At 43.1% G+C, this 12291-nt stretch overlaps 3 protein-coding genes across 3 annotated transcripts; 2 read left to right on the top strand and 1 right to left on the bottom strand.

Moving 5' to 3' along the window:
• The first annotated feature begins 28 nt into the window (after positions 1-28).
• Positions 29-2694, top strand: LOC109180880 (subtilisin-like protease SBT1.9). Its single transcript, XM_019330586.1, has 2 exons — positions 29-2496; positions 2546-2694. The coding sequence occupies exon 1, from the start codon at positions 184-186 to the stop codon at positions 2482-2484; it is 2301 nt and encodes a 766-aa protein (XP_019186131.1). The 5' UTR covers positions 29-183; the 3' UTR covers positions 2485-2496; positions 2546-2694.
• A 1336-nt stretch (positions 2695-4030) lies between these two features.
• LOC109186290 (subtilisin-like protease SBT1.9) lies at positions 4031-6602 on the top strand. Its single transcript, XM_019336217.1, has one exon. It carries the CDS (start codon positions 4308-4310, stop codon positions 6600-6602), a length of 2295 nt encoding a protein of 764 aa, XP_019191762.1. The 5' UTR covers positions 4031-4307.
• A 2454-nt stretch (positions 6603-9056) lies between these two features.
• On the bottom strand, positions 9057-11381 carry LOC109186282 (subtilisin-like protease SBT1.9). Its single transcript, XM_019336208.1, has one exon. The coding sequence runs from the start codon at positions 11379-11381 to the stop codon at positions 9057-9059; it is 2325 nt and encodes a 774-aa protein (XP_019191753.1).
• Positions 11382-12291: the final 910 nt, after the last annotated feature.

The following is a 12291-nucleotide window of genomic DNA, read 5'->3' as shown; positions in this document are numbered from 1 at the left end:
ATGTGCCAGCACATAATGTCTATCCAAATTAAAGCTACAGACAACAGACCTACAGTACGTATACTGACAGATATTTACTCTCCCGGCCACCGGTGCCGGGAGCCGCCACCGCCCCCATTGTTGACCAAACAAACACAACCTATAACATGCGCTACTTTGCTTCCTTCATTGACGCAATATCCAATGGCTTCACACAATTCTCTGCTCCCATGGCTTCTCTTTGTTCTTCATCTTTTCCCGTTATCCTTGTCGGCGCAGAGATCAACCTACATTGTCCACATGGATAAGTCATCCAAGCCCACCGCTTTTGTCAGCCACCACCACTGGTACTCCTCCGCCGTGAATTCTTTAGACGGCGGCCGCCATTCCTCTCCGCCCAAGATTGTTTACTCTTACCACCATGCCCTTCACGGCTTTAGCGCTTTGTTGTCGGAGGAGGAACTTCAGGCCTTGAAGAAGTCTCCGGGATTCGTATCGGCTTATAAAGATCGGACCTTTGAGCTGCAAACCACGTATACTCCTAGCTTTCTGAAGCTTAATTCGAATACGGGGCTATGGCCGGCGTCGAAGTTCGGCGAGGATGTGATCGTCGGCGTGGTTGACTCCGGTGTATGGCCGGAATCCAGGAGCTTTAGGGACGACGGCATGCCGCTGATTCCCAAGAGGTGGAAGGGGGTTTGCAAGGAAGGAACGGAGTTCAATTCTTCGTTGTGTAACAGAAAGCTCATTGGCGCTAACTATTTCAACGCCGGAGTACTCGCCGCGAATCCCGGGATTAATATCTCCATGAATTCCGCCCGGGACACCAATGGACACGGCACGCACACGGCGTCCACCGCCGCCGGAAACTACGTTGACGGTGTTTCCTACTTCGGCTATGCGCCAGGGACGGCGAAAGGAGTGGCGCCACGCGCTCGTGTGGCGGTGTACAAGGTCAACTGGAATGAAGGAAGTGTCACCTCCGACCTCATCGCCGGCATGGACCAGGCAATCGCCGACGGCGTAGATGTAATTTCGGTCTCCCTCGGTTACCGACACATCCCTCTATACGAAGATCCCATCGCAATTGCGGCTTTTGGGGCTATGAAGAAGGGCATTCTCGTCTCTGGCTCCGCCGGCAACCGCGGTCCCAGTCTCGGAACTCTAAACAACGGTGCTCCTTGGATCTTGACGGTTGCTTCCGGCTTGACGGACCGGTGGTTCGCCGGAAGTTTGACACTGGGAAATGGGTTGAAAATCAGGGGTTTTAGTGTGTTCCCGGGGAGAGCATTGGTGAGGGACGTAAATCTACTTTACAACAAAACAATTTCTTCTTGCGATTCATTGGAATTGGTAGCCAAAGTTCCTGAACCGGGATCCACTATCCTCATTTGCGAGAAGCCGGAGATAGACGAGCCTACGTTTACCTTCTCCCAAATACAGGCCGTCGCCAGTGCCGAAATCCGAGCTGCTATCTTCATCAACGACGATCCCGGGATTTTCCGGTCGACTACATTTCCTAGCCCGGGAGTCTTCATTAGCCCCAAAGAAGGGAAACAAGTGATTAAATACGCCAAAACCGCCACTGATCCTAAAGCCACTATCACTTTCCAGGAAACAATTTTCGGGAACAAGCCGGCGCCGACGGTGGCCGCCTCCTCTTCCAGAGGCCCATCTCCGAGCTACCTAGGAATTTCGAAGCCGGATATCTTGGCGCCGGGAGTGTTGATCTTAGCCGCCTATCCACCCAATAGCTTTGCGGTAAACATTGGAATCAACATTCAATTAGGCACCGATTACAATCTGGAATCAGGAACGTCCATGGCATGCCCGCACGCCGCCGGAATCGCGGCGATGCTGAAAGGGGCACACCCGGATTGGAGCTCCTCCGCCATCAGGTCCGCCATGATGACCACCGCGATCACGGTAGACAACATCGGAAAACCAATCAAAGACTCCGACGACAACGCCGTCGCCACGCCGCTGGTTATGGGTGCCGGTCTGGTTAATCCCAACGCCGCACTCGATCCCGGCCTAGTTTACGACGCCACCTCACAAGACTACGTTAATCTCCTCTGCGCCATGAACTTCACAGAAGCTCAATTCCAAACCATTGCCAGATCCTCAGCCACTAATAACTGCTCCAACTCAAACCCAGATCTAAATTATCCATCTTTCATTGCTCTATACCCTCTCGGAGGAGATAACGGAGTTTATGACTGGACGGTGCAGACATTCAAGAGAACTCTCACAAACGTTGGTCCCGGTGCGGCTACATACAAGGCAAAGCTGGAAGTTCCCAAGAACTCCACAATCTCTGTGTCTCCTACAACATTGGTGTTCACGAAGAAGAAGGAGAAACAGAGTTACAGTCTGAGGATACGGTACAGAGGCGATGAGAATCAGAGCAAGAATGTTGGTTCGATTACATGGGTGGAAGTGAATGGGTATCATAAGGTCAGGAGTCCAATTGTTGTTTCAAATACAGTAGAGGTCTGGGAATGAAGATAAGCAAGCAAGATCATGTTGTCCTGTACTGAGGTGTTAATTGTTAAATGTTCCAAATAAACAAAATGTAAGGAACACGAGAAGAATGTAAGGAACACGAGAAGGAGCATATATATACTTTATGCTCAATAAAGTGTTCTTTTTTGTTGTAATAAATATTCTATGTTAGCTTACTAATTACAATATTACAAGTTCAATTCATAGTGAGAGATGTCTATTGATATTCTTTGTTTCAGCCAATTAACTATAAACAGTTTAGGTTAGTTTACTTTTTTAGTTCTTTGTTGACTAATGTCACAAAACTACCTATTTTCTTCTTCACTTACAAAATTGGTATTATTCACTTATTGTGAATAGGGCCTCAAACATTTATGTCCGCTTAAGCCTTGATGGAGCGTTATGGGATCGTTATGGGTGCATCTGTATGCATCATGCATAGTGCATCCGGTTGCAAAAACGACGTCGTTTTGACGTCTAACTTAAAATAAAATAAAAAAAAATCAGAATTGCATAACTACATATCCATAATTTCATAACTACACATTCATAATTTCATAACTATAAATCCAGAATTACATAACTACACATCCATAACTTCATAACTATACATCCAGAATTGTATAACTACACATCCATAACTTCATAACTATAAATCCATAATTGCATAACTACACATCCAGAATTGCATAACTATACATCCAGAACTTCATAACTAAAAATCCAAAATGAATAAACTAAAAAATAAATAACATAATGTTGTTGCTGGGAATTGAAACGGATTTTTATTTTTTTAAGTAGGATGAACGTTTTGATGCAAAACGACGTCGTTTTTGCATCCGTATGCACCATGCATGGTGCATACGGATCATGGTGCATACGGATGCACAACATAATTTGCCGGCCTCTTCTATCTTGGCCTCTTGGGAGGAGTGGAGGACCAAGACCAACCCACTCTAGCCCAAGTTTTACTAATGTAAGGCCAGTTTAGTTTTGAATAGACTCGTTTCGACGTTTACACTTATAAGACATTTTGAAATTTTATGCTAATTTAGTGAAAAGTGGTTGCCTCGTTCTTAAATTCTCTTACTAGGTTTGGATTTCAAATGGAATTAAATACTTAATTTGTTTGATAGGTTATTTTTCTTAAACTTTCTTTCTAGGTTTGGATTTCAAATGGAATTAATTAATTGCTTAATTTCTTTGATAGTTTGTTTTTTTTTTCTTTTTTTTTTAATCAAAACAAACAACATATATCACATTAGATCATGGCCAAAAGACTCAAAAAATAACTATGTATGACCAATTAAATACAAAAATTCTAAAAATATGTAAAGGCAGATCACGAAAGAATAATACTCATGCAAAGACGTAGTCATGTAGCTAGGCAACTCAGAATGAGAAAACTTGAGCCAAAAACTATAATGCGTGGTAGCTCAATTGATCCGTTTGGAAACAATGACTTTGGATTGAGTGAGTAGTAACCTCTCAAAATGAGGAGCTTTTAAGGTTAGGGATTCAACCAAAATATACCTAAAGATGCTTTCAAAAAGAAAAATATAATATAGCTAAAGATGGGCACGGTCATGGGCATAAAAAACATGGAAGACAACGAAGCAGCAACAGTCTGAAGGGCCGCCGGTGGTAATAAACAATGTAAAGAGCGATGATTTGAGCTGCCATGGATGAATATACTAGCTTTATACTCTTCCCAACAATGGCGAAACCCGCCGCCTCTTTTTACTTCAATTCTATCCACTTTCACCATACTCTACAAAATCCTCTGCTAGGCTACCCCTTCTTCACTATCCAACACACTAATAATGACTTCTTCCCTTCTCCCATGGCTTCTCCTCGCTCTTCACCTTTCCCCCTCATCCATATCAGCCCACAGATCAACCTACATTGTCCATATGGACAAGTCCTTCATGCCCGCTGTTTTTCCCACCCACCACCACTGGTACTCCTCCGCCGTCACTTCTTTAGACGCCGCCCGCCACTCCTCTCCGCCCAAGCTTCTCTACACTTACGACAATGCGCTTCACGGCTTTAGCGCTGTGTTGTCGGACGATGAACTTCAGGTCTTGAAGAGGTCTCCGGGATTTGTTTCCGCTTATAAAGATCGGCCCTTTGAGCTCCATACCACGTACACGCCTGGTTTTCTGAAACTTAATCCCAGTACGGGGCTATGGCCGGCGTCGAAGTTCGGAGAGGATGTTATAATTGGCGTGATTGACTCCGGCGTTTGGCCGGAGTCTAGGAGCTTTAGAGATGATGGTATGCCGGAGATTCCAAAGAGGTGGAAGGGGGTTTGCAAGGAAGGAACAGAGTTCAATTCTTCGTTGTGTAACAGAAAGCTCATTGGCGCTAATTATTTCAACGCGGGTGTTCTCGCCGCGAATCCCGGGATTAATATCTCCATGAACTCCGCCCGGGACACCGATGGACACGGCACGCACACGGCCTCCACCGCCGCCGGAAATTACGTTGATGGTGTTTCCTACTTCGGCTATGCACCGGGGACGGTGAAAGGAGTGGCGCCGCGCGCTCGTGTGGCGGTTTACAAGGTCAGCTGGGACGAAGGGCTCTTCACCTCCGATCTCCTCGCCGGCATGGACCAGGCCGTCGCCGACGGCGTCGACGTAATTTCAGTTTCCATAGGCGTCCGTTTTGTTCCCCTGTACGAAGATCCAATCGCAATCGCGGCTTTGGGGGCTATGACGAAGGGCATTCTCGTCTCTGGCTCTGCCGGCAACCGCGGTCCCAGTCTCGGAACTCTAAACAACGGTGCTCCTTGGATCTTGACGGTTGCTTCCGGCTTGACGGACCGGTGGTTCGCCGGAAGTTTGACACTGGGAAATGGATTAAAAATCAGGGGTTGGAGCTTGTTCCCGGGGAGAGCACTGGTGAGGAACATAAATCTGCTTTACAACAAAACAATTTCTATTTGTAATTCATCAGAAATGGTAGCCCAAGTCCCTAATCCGGAATCCACTATCCTCATTTGCGAGAAGCCAGAGATAGAAGACGCTACGTCAACCTACTCTCAGGTAGATTACGTCAACGATGCCAGAATTCGTGCCGGTATCTTCATCAATGACGATCCCACAATTTTCCGGTCGACTAGATTTCCCAACCCCGGAATCTTCATTAGCCCCAAAGAAGGGAAACAAGTGATTAAATACGCCAAAACCGCCATTGATCCTAAAGCCACTATCACTTTCCAGGAAACAATTTTCGGGAACAAGCCGGCGCCGACGGTGGCCGCCTCCTCTTCCAGAGGCCCATCTCCGAGCTACCTAGGAATTTCGAAGCCGGATATCTTGGCGCCGGGAGTGTTGGTCTTAGCCGCCTATCCACCCAATAGCTTTGCCGTAAACATTGGAATCAACACTCAACTCGGAACCGATTATTTTCTTGAATCAGGGACTTCCATGGCTTGCCCGCACGCCGCCGGAATCGCGGCGATGCTGAAAGCGGCACACCCGGATTGGAGCCCCTCCGCCATCAAGTCCGCTATGATGACCACCGCGATCACAGTAGACAACACCGGAAAACCAATCAAAGACTCCGACAACAACGCCGTCGCCACGCCGCTGGACATGGGTGCCGGCCTGGTTGATCCCAACGCCGCACTAGATCCCGGCCTAGTTTACGACGCCACCCCACAAGACTACGTTAATCTCCTCTGCGCCATGAACTTCACAGAAGCTCAATTCCAAAGCATTGCCAGATCTTCAGCCTCCCATAACTGCTCCAACTCAAATCCGGATCTGAATTATCCATCCTTCATTGCTCTGTACACCCCTGAAGGAGAAAACGACTGGTTGGTGAAGACATTCAAAAGAACTCTGACAAATGTTGGTCCCGATGCAGCTACGTACAAGGCTAAGTTGGAAGTGCCCAAGAACTCAACAATCTCAGTGTCTCCGAAAACATTGGTGTTTACGAAGAAGAAGGAGAAACAGAGGTACAGTTTGACGATACGATATAGAGGTGATAAACATCAGACTGATCTGAGCCACAATTTCGGTTCCATTACATGGGTCGAAGTGAATGGTTATCACAAGGTCAGGAGTCCAATCATGGTGTCAACTCCAGTAGATCTTTGGGAATGAAGCTTTTTTTTTTTTTTTTTTTTTTAAAAAAAAATAAAGAAAACAATAAGTTAATTCATTAAATCATAATGTTTATAACAAAGTTCAATAGAATGGTAAGTCATTACTTACAATCTATTACAGAAATTGCTTCATAATGTTGAGCATATAATTATCAGTTTAAGTTTTTAGTTAAGATGGAGTATGTGCTTTAATTTGATATCAGAATCAGACCAAAGATTATGGGTTCGAATCTGCTGTTATGCATTTCATAGCTTAGAAGACTTTTACTTTGTCATTTTTATTTCTCAAAAAGAGCTTCACATAAGCTATTACCATTCTTGTCGTTTCATGCTCCATGAGGAAACTCGTCAAGAAAATGAAAGGAAAATCACAATAACATGTAAAAGAAAACAAAAGACAAAAGGGGGGCAAGGGGGACAAAAGTGGGTGGCAACTTTAGCCAGCCCCAAAACCACAAACTACACAATCCCAGGCCACTAATCCTCTTGGCAATAATATTTTTTTTAAGATTGCACCAATTCCATTTTTGCTTGCAAGCTATTCTGTACCTTCAATTTGACTATTGGGAAAATGTGACTTCTTCCCTCTAAGTTATATACTTATAGTACTTTCTCCCCCTGCATTATTCAAGTGGTTATTTTTTCATCTGAAATGTTAAATGGACATATTTACCCTTAAAATAAATATTTAAAATAAATATTTCATTTATTTTTCTTCTCCAACAAATTTTGACAATAATTTGGTTCAAACCAAACAAACACTATAGCAACCAAACCGAAATCTTCCAATTACAATTTAGAATCGAAACTCGATATTTAGAGTTTATTAAAATCGCGAACCGGAACGGACGATTCATGTTCCGAACTGAAAAAATAAAATACATTTATTGTTGAATTTAGACTATTTAAAATAAAAAAATAAAATTTTAAAATAAAGACGGTTCAAAATCGCGAACCGGATCCAAAACCGCCGATTCACGGCTCAAGATTCAATTTTTTTATTCATAATTTTAATAACTTGAAATCCAAATATTAGGTTCTAGATCTGAATCATAACCGGAAACTTTTAATTCAATTGCTATAGTGTCCGGTTCAGTTTGATCTGAACCATGGTCATCCCTACGTATACGCGATAATTTGTTGGAGAAGTAAAATAAATAAAATGTTTACTTTAAGGGTAGAAATATCAATTTAATATATCAGGGGGGAAAACCCACCACTTTTAGAATAATTGAGGGGGCTAATGTGCTTACCTAAATAATTGAGGGAGAAAATGGCTATATAAGTATATAACTCAGGGGAAAAAGTGCCATTTTCCCTTTGACTATTTATATCACACAAAAATTAACTAATATTATTTTTGTTCAATGACAGGTTTTAATTTCTATTGTTAAAGAAAATATGAATATTTGTCTACTTTAAAATGAATAACTTCTTGTGAATGAGACTAAATTAATAATAATTTGTATAATTTATAATATAAACATCAAATATTTAAAATATATTTATTTAGCATAAGAGTATATATGTGCCCCATATGGCCTTATTGTGTTCCTATTAACACCTTACTGTACTCTAGACTCTACAAATCTATATACCCAAAGAAAACCTAAACACAATTTCACAGCTATGTCAATTTTTTACTTTATTTTTCAAAATCTAGATTTGTAGAGTCATGACTGTTTTAAAAAATTAAAAATTTTAAAACATTTACAATTGTTTTTGTTTAATTTTCGCACATTAGTAGCTATTTTATAGCCACTAGCTATATTTTCTGAAGATAGTTAATGGCTATTTTAAAATAAATAAATAAATAGTTAAGTAATTATAACACAAGAAAGGTACTAAACAAGTACTACAACAATACAACATTGATAACATACTAAATAAGTAAGTTATGACTTTTTACTCTTTTTTTCCAGTTTAAGGAAATTAATTGATTTTTTTTTTAGTTAGGAACATAATTACATGTTTATTAGACTTATGAGGCTTATGTAATAATTTTTAAATTTTAAAAATATAAAATGAAATAATATGCAACTATCATTGTAATATACAAAATTTACTAAGTTTAAATAAAAAGTCTAAAAACATTTAAACCATTACCACCAATGGAAGTTAATAAATATTTTCTTGAACCAGTCCAAAAGGGTATTCATAATCTCATTTTTTGGAAATTTTGCATTAAAATGTTGAAGAAATTTGAAAGCATATAAGCTAAGATTGCTCCAACTAAGTTTTTGCTTGCAAGCTATATTATATACCTTCAACTAAGTTAGATCACACCAAAAATAACTAATACTTGTTGAGTTTAATGCGAAGAACTTCTTTCAAATGAGACAAAATCAATAATTAGTCTTGTGACTAATACTAAGAAGGTCACTAAAGAGCTCATACAAAAAGTGAAACTTGGAATATTAGATTAGTCCACACAAATGTATTCTTTCATAATTCAGTCAATCTCATAAACTCGATTGAATTCCCAGACCTCTACTGTATTTGACACAACAATTGGACTCCTGACCTTATGATACCCATTCACTTCCACCCATGTAATCGAACCAACATTCTTGCTCTGATTCTCATCGCCTCTGTACCGTATCCTCAGACTGTAACTCTGTTTCTCCTTCTTCTTCGTGAACACCAATGTTGTAGGAGACACTGAGATTGTGGAGTTCTTGGGAACTTCCAGCTTTGCCTTGTAAGTAGCGGCACCAGGACCAACATTTGTGAGAGTTCTCTTGAATGTCTGCACCATCCAGTCATAAACACCGTTATCTCCTCCGAGAGGGTATAGAGCAATGAAAGATGGATAATTTAGATCTGGGTTTGTGTTGGAGCAGTTATTGGTGGCTGAGGGTCTCGCAATGGTTCGGAACTGAGCTTCTGTGAAATTCATGGAGCAGAGGAGATTCAAGTAGTCTTGCGGGGTAGCGTCGTAAACTAGGCCGGGATCAAGTGCAGCGTTGGGATTAACCAGACCGGCACCCATCACCAGCGGCGTGGCGACGGCGTTGTCGTCGGAGTCTTTGATTGGTTTTCCGGTGTTGTCTACTGTGATGGCGGTGGTCATCATGGCGGACCTGATGGCGGAGGGGCTCCAATCCGGGTGTGCCGCTTTCAGCATCGCCGCGATTCCGGCGGCGTGCGGGCAAGCCATGGACGTCCCTGAGTCAAGAAAATAATCGGTGCCTAGTTGAATGTTGATTCCAATGTTTACCGCAAAGCTATTGGGTGGATAGGCGGCTAAGATCAACACTCCCGGCGCCAAGATATCCGGCTTCGAAATTCCTAGGTAGCTCGGAGATGGGCCTCTGGAAGAGGAGGCCGCCACCGTCGGCGCCGGCTTGTTCCCGAAAAATGTTTCCTGGAAAGTGATAGTGGCTTTAGGATCAATGGCGGTTTTGGCGTATTTAATCACTTGTTTCCCTTCTTTGGGGGTAATGAAGACTCCGGGATTGGGAAATGTAGTCGACCGGAAAATCCCGGGATCATCGTTGATGAAGATAGCAGCTCGGATTCCGGCGCTGGCGACGGCTTGTATTTGGGAGAAGATAAACGTAGGCTCGTTTATCTCCGGCGTCTCGCAAATGAGGATAGTGGATCCAGGTTCAGGAACTTTGGATACCAATTCCAATGAATTGCAAGCAGAAATTGTTTTATTGTAAAGCAGATTTACGTTCCTCACCAGTGCTCTCCCCGGGAACAAGCTCCAACCCCTGATTTTCAATCCATTTCCCAGCGTCAAACTTCCGGCGAACCACCGGTCTGTCAAGCCGGAAGCGACCGTCAAGATCCAAGCAGCACCGTTGTTTAGAGTTCCGAGACTGGGACCGCTGTTGCCTGCGGAGCCAGAGACGAGAATGCCCTTCTTCAAAGCCCCAAAAGCCGCAATTGCGATGGGATCTTCGTACAGAGGGACGTGTCGGTAACCTAGGGAAATCGAAATTACATCTACACCGTCGGCGATTGCCTGGTCGATGCCGGCGATGAGGTCGGACGTGACACTTCCTTCATCCCAGCTGACCTTGTACACCGCCACACGAGCGCGGGGCGCCACTCCTTTTGCCGTCCCCGGTGCATAGCCAAAGTAGGAAACACCGTTAACGTAGTTTCCGGCGGCGGTGGACGCCGTGTGCGTGCCGTGTCCATCGGTGTCTCGGGCGGAATCCATGGAGATATTAATCCCGGGATTAGCGGCGAGAACTCCGGCGTTGAAATAGTTAGCGCCAATGAGCTTTCTGTTACACAACGAAGAATTGAACTGTGTACCTTCCTTGCAAACCCCCTTCCACCTCTTGGGAATTGCCGGCATGCCGTCGTCCCTAAAGCTCCTGGATTCCGGCCATACACCGGAGTCAACCACGCCGATGATCATATCCTCGCCGAACTTCGAGGCCGGCCATAGCCCCGTATTCGAATTAAGCTTCAGAAAGCTAGGAGTATACGTGGTTTGCAGCTCAAAGGTCCGATCTTTATAAGCCGATACGAATCCCGGAGACTTCTTCAAGGCCTGAAGTTCCTCCTCCGACAACAAAGCGCTAAAGCCGTGAAGGGCATGGTGGTAAGAGTAGACAAGCGTGGGAGGAGAGGAATGGCGGCCGCCGTCTAAAGAATTCACGGCGGAGGAGTACCAGTGGTGGTGGCTGGCAAAAGCAGTGGGCTTGGACGACTTGTCCATGTGGACAATGTAGGTTGATCTCTGCGCCGACAAGGATAACGGGAAAAGGTGAAGAGCAAAGAGAAGCCATGGGAGCAGAGAATTGTGTGAAGCCATTGGATATTGCGTCAATGAAGGAAGCAAAGCAGCGCATGTTATAGGTAGTGTTTGTTTGGTCAACAATGGGGGCGGCGGCTTCCGGCACCGGTGGCCGGGAGAGTAAATATCTGTCCGTATACGTACTGAGGTAGCTTTGGATAGATATCATGTGCTGGCACATTTTAATCACTCAATTCCTTCAACTGTACACTTTTAACTAACATTAGAGTAATCTTAAAAGTTTTGGCTCAAATAATAAATTAATAAAAATAGTGTGATCAGATGAAAGCAATACTTATAGATCTAACACTTTTCTTGACCACAATTCACAATATATAATTACTTTGCATAGATCATTTTTTTTAAGATGATAGTGCGCATTAGGTTGAGGTGAGTAAAGGTAAACCTACAAATGAGCAAATACCAATTTTGGTCCCACGAGTATTAACAAAATGACGGTTTTGGTCCACATGTTTAATTTCTACCAATTTTCATCCCATGACTATTGTTTTAGTACCAATTTTCATCCACGACTATTATTTTAGTACCAAAATTCATCACGTCGGTCACCCCTCCATCCAAGACATGTCGAAATCTAAAAATTTTAAGGGCATTTTTGTCATTTTCAACTTAAGACTCTAATTTGAGCATGAATAAAGGGATGTAAGCCCTAAGATCAATCCCAATTGGCAGTTCTCCTCATCATCCTACTTTAATTTGAAGAGAAAAATTGCGAATCGCGATAGATCTTTGGGCTTAAATCTTTTTATTCATGCTCAAATTGGGATCTTAATTTTAAAAAGACAAAAATACCCTTAATAATTTCATATTTCGACATGTTTTAAACAAATGTGTGACTGGCGTGATGAATTTTGGCACTAAAATAATAGTCGTGGATGAAAATTGGTACTAAAGTAATAGTCGAGGA

The sequence above is a fragment of the Ipomoea nil genome, unplaced genomic scaffold (genome assembly GCF_001879475.1).
Source record: "Ipomoea nil cultivar Tokyo-kokei standard unplaced genomic scaffold, Asagao_1.1 scaffold0188, whole genome shotgun sequence".
In the NCBI taxonomy this organism is placed as follows: Eukaryota; Viridiplantae; Streptophyta; class Magnoliopsida; order Solanales; family Convolvulaceae; genus Ipomoea; species Ipomoea nil.
Note: the sequence above shows the minus strand (reverse complement) of the source record. Positions and strands in the feature narration are given on the sequence as shown.